The 15,568-nt window shown below is 44.3% G+C and overlaps 1 protein-coding gene across 3 annotated transcripts in view; it reads right to left on the reverse strand.

Moving 5' to 3' along the window:
• The window catches only part of TOP1MT (DNA topoisomerase I mitochondrial), a 100,591-nt gene that overhangs the window by 28,098 nt on the left and 56,925 nt on the right, over nt 1-15,568 (reverse strand). For all 3 annotated transcript variants that reach the window (XM_029592171.1, XM_029592172.1, XM_029592173.1), the window contains exons 8-9: nt 8,999-9,184; nt 5,562-5,630 (exon numbers count right to left, since the gene is read on the reverse strand). In XM_029592171.1, the coding sequence (XP_029448031.1) occupies nt 5,562-5,630; nt 8,999-9,184 (255 nt within the window). The remainder of the gene's footprint in view (nt 1-5,561; nt 5,631-8,998; nt 9,185-15,568) is intronic.

A 15,568-nucleotide genomic window follows, 5' to 3' on the forward strand; every position in this document is an offset into this window, starting at 1 on the left:
CAGTACGAAACCTGGGTGTTCTAATTGATCAACACCTAAACCCTAAAAAAAACACATTAACTCCGTCTTAAAAGAAGGCTTCTATAAAAAAAACTCAAACCATTACTCCACACTCACGACCTCCGAACAGTCATACAAGCAACCCTTTCATCCAAACTGGACTACTGCAATTCTCTGTATCTAGGCCTTCCCTACTCCACCAAACCTCTCCAAATGCTACAGAATGCCACTGCCAGAACCATCATGAATGCACGCAAATTTGACCCATAACCCCCCTCCTCAAATACCTCCACTGGCTCCCCATGCCATTTCGCATCCTATTTAAGACCCTCACCATAATGCACAAAGTCATACACAAAAACAATTCCACATGGCTCAACTAACCTTTCCGACCTACATACTCCTCCCGCCCAACCAGAGCAAACCTCAAAAGGTACCTTTCTTATCCCTTCCCTCAAGAATGTTCACCTCACTTCAACAAGGGATCGCACCCTATCTATTGCTGGCCCCTCTCGTTGGAATGCTCTTCCCACAAACCTCCGCCTTGAGCCCTGCCCCTTTAAGTTCAAGAAAATGCTAAAGACCTGGCTATTCCACCAGGCATATCCAGATTAGATCTATGTACCTCCATACCCAACCTCACCTTTTCCTCACCTCACTGTCAACCCCTTGCCATCTGTAAGTTAGTACGTTAATATGCCTTCCTAAGTTAATAAGTTAATTTGTTACCTCTCCAGTTCTCTTTATCAGGCTCACCAGTATAGCCGCCCTCTGCTGCAGCCCTTCGCTGCATTATCGTTATTTTGTCCCCCGCCCCCCCATTCATTATATTTTCTATCTACTGTTTGATGTAAACCGATATGATGTGTCTACTAATGTTGGTATAGAAAAGCTGTTAAATAAATAAATACTATCATTAAATGACACCGTCCTTAAAGGTTTCGATAAAGGCCACAGCTACATTCTAATCCTACTAGACTTGTCAGCAGCCTTCGACACAGTAAACCATTCAATACTGATTGACCGCCTCGCTGAAATCGGATTAAAGGAAAAAACACTGCAATGGTTTGCATCATATCTATCTCAAAGGACATACCAGGTTTCAATCAACAACACACTATCAAAGAAAATAAACCTGGATACAGGAATTCCACAAGGTTCTGCACTATCTGCGACGCTATTCAACATTTATCTTCTCCCGATCTGCCAATTCCTAGCAAACCTTAAACTGAATCACTTCATTTATGCTGAAGACATCCAAACACTTATCCCAATACACAACTCTCTAGAAGACACCTACAAGAAAACAGCCAACTACCTCACAAAAATAAAACAACTGCTAAATAACATGAGACTCATCCTAAACATTGATAAGACTGAAATAATCATGATGGACAGAAAAAACAATCCTATGCTCATGCCACCACTCAAAATACTGGATCATAACACAGCAATCTCGGCTGTCACCCACTCAGGCAACCTTGGGTGTCATAATTGTCAAAGAACTATCCTACAAGAACCACATATCCATAATTCACAAAATAATATATGAAAAACAAACAAGCTGGCTCAGTGCATTCATAAAACTAGACTCACCAAATAGAAATCTACGATCTGCAAACAAACGCCTACTAAAAATCCCACCAATCCGTCACAATCTTACCACAACTCGGAAGAGAGCAATATCCCTAGGAAGCCCTAAACTTTGGAACTCCCTCCCAACGGAACTAACATCACAACAGAATCTAAAAACATTCAAAAAAGAGCTGAAAACCTGGTTGTTTACAAAAGCCTACTAAATCTCCTAATGACACTAAAGACTTGACAAGAAGAGACCAGCCTAATACCTGAATGACGTGTTAAAAAGAATATATACTCGAATGTTTAAAAAGCCATGTTAACAAATGTACGACTGTTGTAATGTAGAAATGTACGACTGCAGAAATCGATCCTTTGTAAACTGTTGTGATGGCGAAACCGAATGACGGTATATAAAACTTGATAAATAAATAAATTTATTTTCCCTGATGCATGTTCTATCATGACAGCAATTTTATGTTCTATATTACCAGTTTTGCATACTTAGGCTTGTTCATGTGTATATGCTGCCATCTGCTGGTTACCTAGGAAAACTTATTTACTGTCCAAATGTATATTCCATCTCTCTAAACACGAAGCGACTAAACGTTACACAGTAACATTACAATTATTCTGGTTAAAAAGTCAAACATCATAGATACACATAAAAACTGACTTTTATCAAGTTATTTTTACTAATCAATGAACTCTTTTACATAGAAAATAAAATTAAACTCATTGGAACTTTATAATTAATCTTCCCTTCTAATTTTGTCCAAAAATATTATCAGGTTCTAACAGAATCATTAAAATTGCAAACCATAAAATTTAAAAGGAATTCACACCTCAAAAATTTAAGCCACCAAGCCTTTGAGGTACATCTAAAGACCAATAAATCCTCAGCCTCAGTTATGTGGGTGTAAAAAGCCTTACATTTTAAAACGTGAATGTTACGGATTGGTTTTAAAGAAACAGGAAGCAATTGCTATATAATTATGATGCTTAAACCGGTAGGACCCAGACACAATCATTCTTTAATTTAACCCTGGATGAATCTTCTCTCCCAGGACCTGAGATTTTTATGAAGTGTCCCAGGGAAACAAACTTCAACTCAGGCAGCTGGCAAGGCTTGCAATGTGTCACAACACTTTGCTAACTGCCATCGACATTCTGTGTTCCCTCACTAATGTGTAATCTTTACTCTGACTAGACGAGCCATAAGTTACACTGGGAAATCTTCCCGTGTGTGAGAAGATTCTACATTTTATTTTTTTGCCAGCAAAGAAAGGCCCTGCCGCCCAGCCTCACCGACCTGTCTCCCCAGAGACTGCGGGAGGCATTGCTTTTTATCCTGTAAATTCGACAGACAACCTATAAACACCGTAACAGCTCAGGGACTCAGAGCGTAAAACTCGGTTCTATTTCATTGCTCATTAAATGGTCATGTTTTCTGGTTTCTGCTTTCCAGTTAATAAATGTTTTGGAAGTAAGAAGCAAGCCCGTCTTCATGTACCAAGCTGAATTAGGACTCAATGCTCTGTATAGGTGCATACACTGTTACATGCAGTGAGGACAGAATAATACAAAAAGGAGTGGGGGAATGTAGGAACATATAGATATATAGAAACATGGATAAAATATATATCTAGATTATGGTGCTTTATTTGTTAACCCTCTATCGATTTGGATACAAATACTGAATGACAGCAGTACGAGGGGTTGGGGAAGAGTTGTGGGGTTTTAGTTTTGGATATACTCTGTATTGTTTGATTAAAAAAAAAAAAAAAAAAAAACTAATATACTTTAGTGACACAAGATTATTAAAAAAAAAGTTGGTTTTTTTTTTAAATATTCCAAAAATCTTTATTCAAATACAAAACATTAATATATTGACAAAACATTTCTTTTATCAAGTACACACATGATTCAGGAACAGTATTTTTACCATACAATATATATAAAACCACCATTCATACATCATCCATACATCTTAAAAATGACATTTTTAACATTTTTTCAATCAATATTCTCTTAAATACTATTTGAAATTCTTCTCTTCTACCCCTCCCTCATAATACTCCCTCCCCCCCTCCCAAAAAAAAAAGAGACTATAAAGCTTCAATAAGATATCAGAAGGCAGCATTTTCCAAGAACATTAACAAGAGATTGTGATATGAAGCTGAAAAAGAATGCAAGAACTACTTTTACAAGGAAAGGTGGTGAAAGTCTGGAAGAGACTTCTAGCCGCCATGGCAAAATCCAAAACAGCAGCCAAATTCAAATATGTTTGGGACAAGACACAAAGGGACCTTAGTGGCAAGTCAAAGGAAGGAGATCGGAACGAATCGGCAACAATGCAGAAAACACTGCAGCGAGTTAAAAATACAGAAGATTATGGCAGATAAGACATTGTTTCCTGCATTCTTCAACTGTACAGAAGTAAACTCAGAAAAAAGTGAGTGCCCTATTTTTAGGGCTTCTGATTGGAGAAATTACTTATCTGATAATTTTGTTTTCCTTAGTGTAGACAGATGGACTCGGGACCAGTGGGTTTTATGCTCCCCTGCCAGCAGATGGAGACGGAGCAAACTGACATCACAGTAAACGTAACCCTGCAGAGATCCCTGCCTGCCAATATTCTCTTCAAAAGCAAATGTGGACAGACTAGCAAAAAACTTGATTAAAAACAGAAAACAAGAACTGAACTCAACCAACCATAAACACCAAACTCACCTAAGAATCTAGGTACCCCGAGCTAGGGACTGGATGAACACTTAACAGTAATCCCTTGGGACCCAGAGCCCCACAGGAGGACCATTGACAGACTCATGCGGCAGCCAAGGTGGGAAGCTGAGTCCATCTGCCTACACTAAGGAAAACGAGATTATCAGGTTAAGTAATTTCTCCATTTCCTAGCGTGTAGACAGATGGACTCAGGACCAGTGGGATGTACCCAAGCTACTCCCCAACAGGGTGGGAGGCTGCCCGCGGTCCAGTTAACATCTCACACACAAAGGCTGCATCCTCCCAGGCCTGCACATCCAGATGATAAAACCTGGAAAAAGTAAGTAAGAAGGACCACGTCGCAGCTCGGCAGATATCAACGAGAGCCAACAGACTAACCTCCGCCCATGACAATGTCCGAGTCCTAGTGGAATGAACCCTAACCAGAGTAGGCAACGGCTTTTCAGCATCCACATACGCGGCTATGACTACCTCCCTAATCCAACGAGCTATGGTAGCCCGCAAAGCTGAAAAAGCTTGCAGTGTCTTTTCAAGAGAGCCCATTTCCACGGATAAAATGTTGCTTTACCCACACGGATGGGTTTGAAAGCAGCCCTCCCTGGTACTAGGGAGGGAAGTTATATTCTTTGCAGGCTCTTCACTTTGTAGTGGACCATTGTAAAAGTTCAAAAGATGTGTAACATTTCTACCTTAGCAATGCTAATTCTATAAATCCCTGACAAGGCAGATACACTGCCTTCCTTCAGCCCTGTTCAACACATCTGAAGGAAGTCATGATTTCAACACCGGATTATTTATACACTGGTCCAATAAAAGGTATCAACTTGCAAAGAATCCATATTATATTTTTATAAGGACACAACAGACCCTGGAAAACTGGATCTGAAACGTAAAAAAAAAAAAATTAGATAAGCTGGGCATGAAGCAGCCCTGGAAAGAAAAACGGTGTTTTACATGGTTAATGGTAATTATGAAAATACAAAGTCAAACTCAGAACAGTCCTGAAGAACAGAGAATACCGTTTCCATGGAAGAGACAGAAGACAGAAGGTCCAGATGTGGTGATGTCAAGAATGAGGTCACTGATCTGAAGGCTTTCGCCTGAGCGTCGTGCAACAATCCATCTAAGCCTGTGTGTGCTTGGACAATGGGGAATAGATCCATCTACGGCAAACCAGGCTCACGCACAGCAGTATGTTCCTAGACAGATAAAGCGTGGAAAGATCCAGAACTACTTACCGTAAGCCTGTCAAAAAGCTCATCCCCCGGGTCCTTATTCTCCATGAACAACCGTAAATTCTTAAACACCTGAAAGAAGAACAGAGAATTCTCTAGCGTGCAAGCTGGAAGGACTGTGGAAATCCTCAGGAAAGGAATTAAAAATACTCGTCAAAAAACCGTATGGCAACACTCAGGGCCTGTGCAAGGGGATTGGGCGCCCTAGGCACCTTCAAGCCTTGCGCCCCTCCCCCCCCCCCACACCGTCCTGCCGCCCTCAGCCCTGCCCCCGGTCGCAGCCCCAACCTCCAGGGGCAGAGACCACATGCCACCACTCCCCCCCCACCCCAAAAAAACCCCTCACAAAACACCTGGTCCACAGCAGGGGAACCCGGGAGCAATCTGCCGCTCCCGGGTTGTCGGCTGCCACTAATCAAAATGGCGCCGGTGGCCTTCGGCCCCTACCATGTGACAGGGGCTACCGGTGCCATTGGTTGGCCCCTGTCACATGGTAGGGGCTAAAGGCCACCGGTGCCATTTTGGTTAGTGGCAGCCGAGGCCCCAGGAGCGGAAGATTGCTCCCAGGGCCTCTGCTGAACCACCAGGGGGGCGTCGGGAGGGTGGCACGACCGGGGGGGGGGGGGGGGGAGGCAGGGCAGAATTTTGAAGGGGCACTTTGTGCCCTTTCAAAATTCTGCCGCTTGAAGTGGCTGTGAGAGGCAGCAGCGCCCCCTAAATATCAGCACCCTAGGCACAGGCCTAGCTTGCCTAGTGGCTCCACCGGCCCTGCCAACACTTCACAAATCACTAAGCAGAGGTTCTGTCATTTCTGGTTCAGAAATTAGGTTGTAATGTATTTAAGTGGCAGTTCAAGGTACCACTGTGGCCACAGTGAAATACTCTAAAGAAAGCACAGTGACGCTTCAAAACAGATCACATTCAGGTACTGTAATTATTTCTCTATCCCTAGAGGGTTCGCAAGCTAAGTTTGTACCTGAGGCAATGAAGAATGAAGTGACTTGTCCAAGGTCACAAGGAGCGGCAGCAGGATTCGAACCCTGGCCTTCCTGGTTCACAGCCCACTGCTCTAACCGTTCCTCCACTCCAAGATTTGATTCTAAGTAGTATATCTGCAATCATATACTTTTGCAAAGTATTTAATATATTAAACCGGGGTGGATTAAACCAGGTTGGATTAGCAGCTCGGTTCAGAGTTATTGCACAGGTGACATTAGGTCACCAGTCACACACGCTGGCCAAGTGACCCCACTTGTCACCACACGGATGGATTCTTTCAGAGCTTTCTGGAAAAGCCTTAAAGTCTCTCCCTGCTCTGCCACAGTTCTGCTGTCCCCCTCAGCTTTACACAATAGCTCTGACTGGGGGTGGAACAACTCGATGGGAGAAGGGAGGGCTCGAGTGACCTATGAACTGCTAGCTTTGTTCTGTCTAGTTATTTGTACATTTATTACAAAAAAAAGAAACAACTTAAAATTGTGAGCCCTCTGGGGACAGGGAAATACCTACAATACCAGCATGTAATCCTCTTTGATGTGCCTGAAAAGCGGAACATAAATCAAATAGATAGATATTAAAGTAACAAAAGAAAAAGGAGGCTCTAGTTTTAGTCTGCTCCAGGTAGAAGCAACCTTTCAGGAGATGGGGCTGGAAGGATCACAGACTGATGGAAGTGGAAATGCAACGCTACCTTAGGCAGGTTCATGGTGCACTACACCACGACGATGAAATCTGGTACAAGAGGGTTAAAGTCACTAGGGCCCAAGTTCACCCACTCTGACAGCCAAAAAAAAATGCAAACTTTCAGGTTAAATACTTGAGCTAACAAGAGTCCAGAGGCTTAAAATAGAGCTTTCATCTGCTGGGCAAGAACTACACAGATGCCCCATGCCACTCAGGTTCACGCGGGCCTTACGTCAACTGAAGCTCTGATTACCTGCCTAACAGCTACAGACTGTACATAAATGGGATTTTCTTCCAGACGCTGGTGGTAAGCGCCAACTGCAATGAGGTGAACTCTAATAGAGTTGGTTTTTAGGCCAGACTCTAAAAGACATAGAAGGTATTCAAGAAGTTTTTCTGTGGGAAAAGATAAGGGGATCTAGGATTTAGCCCTTACAACAGGGGACAGACTTCCTCCATTTAAAACCGTAAGATCACCTGGCAGATTCCTTGCTAGGAAACAGGAGGATTTTAGACACCTTTTTAGAAAGACCCAAAATTGTATTGAGCCCCTCAACATCCAGGCTGTGAGGGCCTAAGACTGGATGACAGGGTGCAGTAATGTTACCTAGTTCTGTGCAATCAGCTGGGTGGGGGGGGAAGTTACCAACTTGACTGATTTCCTCCGGAACAAATCCTGAAGTGAAAATCAAATCTGTCTCATTCAACAAGGAGCAATGAGGATCATAGCTCCCTGGTGCCTTCTGAGTTTTATCAAGGTGTGGTCTATCAGAGGTATAACAGAATATGCATTCACAAGACCTGTTCCCCAACGAAGGGCAAAGGCATCTATCGCCAGTCTGATTTCTGATGGTCTCAGAACAAGACTCATACTTTCCTATTTTGCTGAAAGCCTTTACAGTGTTAGATTGCCCTTAGTTTCAATAGGCTGATGTGCAACCTCTTCACTTGGAGGGACCAGGGGAGCATCTTAATCCAGGCTGGAAGGATCGATGATTAAGACCATTTGCTGAAAAGGAAGGTGGAAGGGTACACCCAATGTCAAACTGGAATGGAAGAGCGAACAAGATAGAAAGTCTGAGCTCTTTAGGAAAGCATGTACCAGCTGAGTGGTTTGGCTCCACTGAGCTTGTCTTATACAGAGACTTGCCAGGAACTAGGCAAGTCATGAGGTCCAACGTTCTCAACATGGAGCAAGCCGATGCATACCGACTCTGAATTACTCCTTCCACTACAGCCGTTATGCTATCGCTCCTGCTGGTGGGGAGGTAAGTCATAGCCCGAGTTAAGTCTAGAAGAGCCCCTAGAAATTTCAACTGGGGTGTTAGGTTCTGATTGCATTTGGGATAGTCAATGAACACTGATGGTGTTTTGTATGGATTTATCTGCTTCTGTCCAAGATTTGCTTGAACAGGAGATTTAATCACAGAAAGGCTTTTAAAAAAAACAAAACACACACACAAAGAACAAAAAGGTTTCTGCTCCTTCCAATGCCACTGCGTCTTTCCCCATCAAGGACCAGTAGATGGCTAGGAAGGACCATGAGAAGCAGGAATAGGAGTCCAAAGGACAAAATGTGAGATGAAAGCACCTCCCAAACTGGCTGCTGGTCCAGCCAGGCATCCTTTTGATTGGCTGAATATTTTTCCACTTGCCTCAGAAAAATAACTTTCAAGGAAATCCCCCCCCCCCCCCAGGTTTTAGTCTCTCTTAAAACACACCTACTGGTATTAGAAATGTATTTGTAGATTTCTCACTTCTTTCTCCACAGGCACTTTGTTGTAGTAACGGATGGAGTCCTTTCCAAGGAAATCAAATTCTACCACGTGCTCTTTTCCATCCAGGCTTGGATGTAGCTTAATGTGCTCAACACGCAGAGAACAGCAGCCAACCGTATCTGCCGACTCGCCTTCTTCCTTCTCATTCCCTGCTCTCAGGGCCAGCTGCAAAAGAAAAAGAACCAAGACATATTCAGGAAACCTCATGCTACGTCTACTAGACCCTCACTGCAAAAAAGTCAAAAGAAACTACAAGTGTAATATGACAAGGGTGGTATTAAGCCAACGAGAGTATCATTCCTTCTCCCAGTAACATCCAAGGAGGAAAGCATCCCATTTATCAGGCCCAAAGGGCAGACATTTCATCAGTTCATCTTGGGTATTTCAGTAGGGTTTAAAGTTATTTAAATAGGGTCTGATTTATGTGTACTTTGCTTATGAAGCGTGAGGAAGACATTGAAATGCCTTTTAAATATATGCTGTCAATGAGTCTAGAGATAACAATGCACTATTATGCCTAGCCAATCACTACACATTTTACATTCCTGCACTACAGTTTTCCATGCCAAATGTAATGCCTTGCACTTGTCCTCATGTTTCATTCTAATTGTTTCCTCCCATTTCTGCAAAATGTCAAGATCTAGTGTTTGCGACAGCTCCTGAGTTGGGTGGCATCCACAAATTTACCAAGTACTATTCCACAATCTAAATCAACATTTCCCAACTGGTATGCCACAAACATTTTCCTCCAGCTAGCCAGAGGCCAACAGAAAGAGTCGCCATTGTCATTACTGGCCACAACAAACTTCTGTTTATCTCCCCCCCCCCACCCCCTGTCTATAGGATATCCTCCCACCAGCAGGGGAGCTGGCAAGCAGAGCTTATCGGAAAATTAGTTCTTACCTGTTAATTTTCGTTCCTGTAGTACCACGGATCAGTCCAGAATATGGGTTGAGCTTCCTGTCCAGCAGATGGAGACAGACCAAAACTGAAAGGGTATCCTTTATCAGGACAGAGCCTACCCTGCAGGCCTTCAGTATAACCATTGTGAAAGCAGATAAGAATAAAGATAACCAGTAAAAGATCAAGCAAGTAACAAGAGAACCCAAGCAAGTAAGGAGAGAACTCCCAAAAACTAAACAATTGCAAACATTGAATGGACTCTGTATATGATCGCTCTTGCATATCCATTATCAAAACAGATGCTTCTGGTGCTTTTAAGGATGATCACAGATGAAAAGCATCCAGTAACCTGCAAAATGAGCTTCGAGTGGACGGCAGAAAATACAGGGAAGGGTGTCTGGACTGATCCGTGGTACTACAGGAACGAAAATTTATTTTATTTATTTGACATTTTCTATACCGATCTTCATGACAAGATTCATATCAAACCGGTTTACATGGAACTAAGGGATTAACAACATAACCATATAACAGGAAGGCCGAAGCACAGTTACATATAACAGGGAGATTGAACTTGGGGGCTAGAGTAGCCAGGAAGTAAAAGGATAGCAAAAACTAGAGGTAGAGAACATATGTATATACTGGGGCTGGACCGAGAAAATTAGCAGGTAAGAACTAATTTTCCTTTCCCTGTACGTACCCGGATCAGTCCAGACCAGTGGTTCTCAACCTTTTTCCCATCGTGACACACCTGACAGGCCACGCTCACGTGTGACACACTGCTCATTACAATTCACGGCGGAAATAAAAAATAAAGGTCCGGTAATTATATTTTTATTGTTTAAAATGACACAAGGAAAAAATACATATTCTGTCTGAACAGAAATTGCATAAATAGTAAACATCCCACACCAAAACAGCACCAATTTCCAGCACTTAAACAGTAAGAAAAGGCAACACTGAAATATTACACCAGGCCCTAAGACATCAATACACCTCCTATTAGGAAAACGGACCAAGCCAGGCTACTATAGAGCCCTACACAGAAACTACACGCCAGCAGAAAACCTCAACTAAATCACCCTGACCCTCACCTGACAAAGAATAACGAACCAAAACGCATAATTAGAAGCATGCAGAAAAACTCATAAAAACTCATATAAAAATTTCTAGATACCAATAAAATATTTCAAAATAGCAGACACAAAGACCCAGTAATGAAAAATAAGGATACAAAAATTTTTTGCTCTGCATACCTGGGAACGTTTGATATCCAGGTCTCCTGAGATTGTTTTGAAATAGCAGGAGGGGTGGTTTGCTTGTAACTTTCTCCTCTATCTCAGTCACATACCAGCGCTCTCTCTCACACTGGCTCTCAATTACACACCTATACACACATGCTCTCAGTCACTCACATATACACATGCTTTTTCTCTCACTTATATAGGCTCTTAATTACACATATGCTGTCTATCTTTTCACGCTTACACACACAGGCTTTCAATCACACACATACATGCTGTCTTTCTCTCACACACTCATTCACATGCTTACAAACATGCTCTCTCTCTCATTTACACACAGGCTCTGAATCACACTCACATGCTCCCTCACCTAAACCAGCTCTCAATCTGACACAGACACACATGCTCTCTCTCTTACTTATACACAGAGGCTCTCAATCACATACTCACATGCTCCCTCACCTAAACCAGCTCAATCACACACAGACATACATGCTGTCTTTCTCTCATTTACACACAGGCTCTCATTCACATGCTCACATGCTCCCTCACCTAAACCAGCTCTCAATCACACACAGACACACATGCTCAATCATACATACACAATGATCTCTCTCACACACAAAGGATCTCAATCATACACATACTCTTTCACACAAACAGGTTTTCAATCACAAACTTACACATACAGGTTTCCCAATGGTAAACTTACATTCATGCTCTCTCTCTCACAGGCAGGCTCTCAATCACAGACATACTCTTTTTCACATATACAGGCTCTCAATCATTCACATACATGCCATCTCATCAAGCCTTCCCGGATTAATTATCCTGACCCCCAGCCACTTCTCTACCCCGGTACGCTTCTTTTCCCATGCATTTTTCCACTCCTTGTATATTTACCCTCCTACACCTTATTTAACAATTTATTTTTTCACGAACCATTGTTAACCTGTGTTACTTAGTTATTGTTCCTCTCATTTCACTCCATTTTGTTGGGGTCCCCTTTCCGACCCCCAGTTATTCTTAACGTCCCACTCCCCCCCCCCCCCCCGTTATTTGTAATTTCCAACTTTCTGTTATCATGTAAACCGACATGATGTGTATTTTAATGTCTGTATAGAAAAACTGTTAAATAAATAAAAAAATAAATAAAAAAATCTCACTCACACCCACAGGATCTCAAACACACATGCTTGCTCATTCACTCTCTCCCCCTCCTCTCCCCTCGGAACTAGCGGCAGCAGCAGCCTCCTCCCAACCCTAACCGCCTTTATTTTCAGCCCCCGCGGAGGAGGAGTCCCATCGGCCGTGGGGGTTGACGCTCTTCATTTTCCTCCGAGCCGCGCTGCACATTCTTCAGACCGCACCTCTCTTCTGTTCTTTGGGCCGATTCTGACCATTCTGACCACACTAGCATGGTCTCTTCTTCCCGCGTACGCACCCGATGCTCACCACTTCCTCTTCCGGGCCACGGGGGGGGGGGGGGGGGGCGGGAAGAAGAGAGCACGCCGATGCCGATGTCTCCAGCTGTCCTGCTGCTTTCCGCCCAGGCTGACAGCATTTTAAGCCCGGGCGGAGGAGGACCGGAGAGCAGCCGGGTCAGTGGGGGACAGGGAAATGTGGCAACACACCTGCATGTTCTTGGCGACACACTGGTTGAGAACCACTGGTCCAGACCATGGGATGTACCAAAGCTTCCCTACAAAGGGTGGGACCGAGACAGTCCCGCTCGAAGCACCTGCCGACCAAAGGAACCAAATACTGGTGCCTGTACATCAAAGAGGTAATGTCAAGCAAAGGTATGCAGGGATTTCCACGTAGCGGCCCTGCATGTTTCCTGCAGACTGATTGACTCTCCACCCAAGAAGTAGCCTGAGAACGCAAGGAATGAGCCTTTAGGCCCTCCGGAACCACCCGGCCTTGGAAGATGTAGGCCGACGAGATTGCCTCCTTCAACCACCGAGCGATCGTAGTCTTAGAAGCTTGGTTGCCCCTATTTGGACCACTCCACAGGACAAAAAGATGATCTGAGACCCGGAAGTCATTGGTAACCTGAAGGTAAAGCAGTAAAACGCATTTTACATCAATGCGGCGAAGATCACTCCCAACTGAACTTGCTATATCCTCAGGAGAGAACACGGGAAGCTCCACCAACTGATTGACATGAAAGGAAGAAACAACCTTCGGCAAGAAAGAAGGTACGTTCTTGAGCAGTGGTTCTCAACCCTGTCCTGGGGACCCCACCAGCCAGTCGGGTTTTCAGGATATCCACAATGAATATGCATGAGAGAACATTTGCATGCACTGCCTCCATAACATGCAAATTTTCTCTCATGCATATTCATTGTGGGTATCCTGAAAACCCGACTGGCTGGTGGGGTCCCCAGGACAGGGTTGAGAACCACTGTTCTTGAGAGAAACTCCCGAATCAGAAAACCGGAGAAAAGGCTCCCACAACAGGACAACGTTTGAATCTCCGACACCCTTCTGGCAGAGCAGAAAGAAACCAAGACGACTATCTTGAGCGTCAAATCCTTAAGGGTAGCCCGATGGAGAGGTTCGAAAGGTGCCTCACAAAGAGCCCGAAGGACTAAATTAGACTCCACGAAGGACAAGTGGAGCGGACGGGCGGCTTCAAATGCTTGGTGCCCTTGAGGAAACTGACAACATCCGGGTGAGACGCTGCCGCGTAACCATCAATGTTACCTAAGAGGGAGCCAAGAGCGAACACCTGGACGCGCAATGAGCTGAAGGAGACACCCTTGGAGAGGCCCTTCTGGAGAAAGGAAAGAATCATAGAAACCGGAGCAGTACGAGCCGAGACACCCGATTCCGCGCAGACATTTTTGAAAACTTTCCAAATGCAAACATAAGCCAATGAAGTAAATGGCTTATGGACCCGAAGCAGATTAGATATAACTTCCTCTTTATATCCCTTCTTTCTTAGTCTTCGCCGTTCAAAAGCCAGGCCCACTAGACAGAAGCGATCCATCTGGTCGAAAAATATGGGACCCTGCCGGAGCAGGCGAGGAAGATGACAGAGGCGAAGAGGACCTTCCATCGCCAGGTTTACCAGATCCACGAACCACGATCTGCGGGGCCATTCGGGTGCCACGAGTATGACTGGTCCCCTGTGAAGTTCTATTCTTCGGAGAACCTTTCCCACTAGAGGCAAAGGAGGAAATGCGTACAGAAGGACGTTGTGGGGCCAGGGAAGGTCTAGAGTATCGACTCCTTCCGAACAGTGCTCCCTCCAGCGGCTGAAGAACCTGGGAACTTTGGCATTGCTCAAGGTTGCCATCAGGTCTAGGTGAGGCGGACCCCACCTGCTGACAATCAGATCCATCGCTCCGTCTGATAACTCCCACTCACCGGGATCGAGACACTGACGACTCAGGAAATCGGCTTGCACATTCTCCTTGCCCGCTATATGGGAAGCTGCTAGGTGCTCCAAGTGACGCTCCGCCCAGGCAAAGAGCTTGATGGCTTCTAGGGCCACCAGGCAACTCCAGGTGCTCCCCTGTCGAGTGATATAAGCCATGGTGGAGTTGTCCAAGAGTACTCGCACCGCCTTGCGACGAATCAGAAGAAGAAAAAACTGGAGAGCCAGGCGGACCGCCCGAGCCTCCAGGCGATTGATGTGCCAGCAGGATTGGACTGGGGACCAGTATCCCTGCGTAGCTTGAGACTGGCAGACTACTCCCCACCTGGAAAGAATGGCATCTGTCGTGACTACAATCCATTGCGGCATCTGTAGGGACATCCCCCTCAGCTGGGCAGTTCTTGTGTTTTTCTCCTTTACAATATCCAGTTTTGTTGCTTTGAGCTTTTTATCTGCTGGAATAGGAAATGTCCCCAAGTGGTCGCCACGTCTTCATTCTCTGCATTTCTCTCAGGGTCATAATCCCAGTGCTCTTCTGATTCAGTCATGTTACAGTGTTTACACAATTTCCAGTGGATGATCCATGCCACCATGCACTCGACAAAACAGAGTCTCTGACAATGGATATCATTTTATTTCTATGCTGGCTGTGAACCGTCTTGTCCACAATCCACTCTCCTGTGCTGTAATTATCACTCATCTTCCTGACTGAGGCTCACCTCTCTTTAACCATTCCCGAGTCAAGTTTTGGACCTCCTGGGGTTTCTGAAGCATTCTATCAGAAAAATGCATGCCCCCCACCCCCAACCCCATAAAGGTACTTTAACCTATTTATTTTATTTATTTAGAACTTTTTTATACCGATCTTCATAGTAATAACCATATCGGATCGGTTTACAAATAACAAGGGGGATAACTGAGGCAAAAAATCAAGTAAAAAATGAAGTAAATAACAATAGAGGTGAATAAGGCAAAGTTACATTTAACAAGGAGTGCGAACTTGGAAGCTTAAATAGC

Source organism: Rhinatrema bivittatum, chromosome 2 (assembly GCF_901001135.1).
Source record: "Rhinatrema bivittatum chromosome 2, aRhiBiv1.1, whole genome shotgun sequence".
NCBI lineage: Eukaryota > Metazoa > Chordata > Amphibia > Gymnophiona > Rhinatrematidae > Rhinatrema > Rhinatrema bivittatum.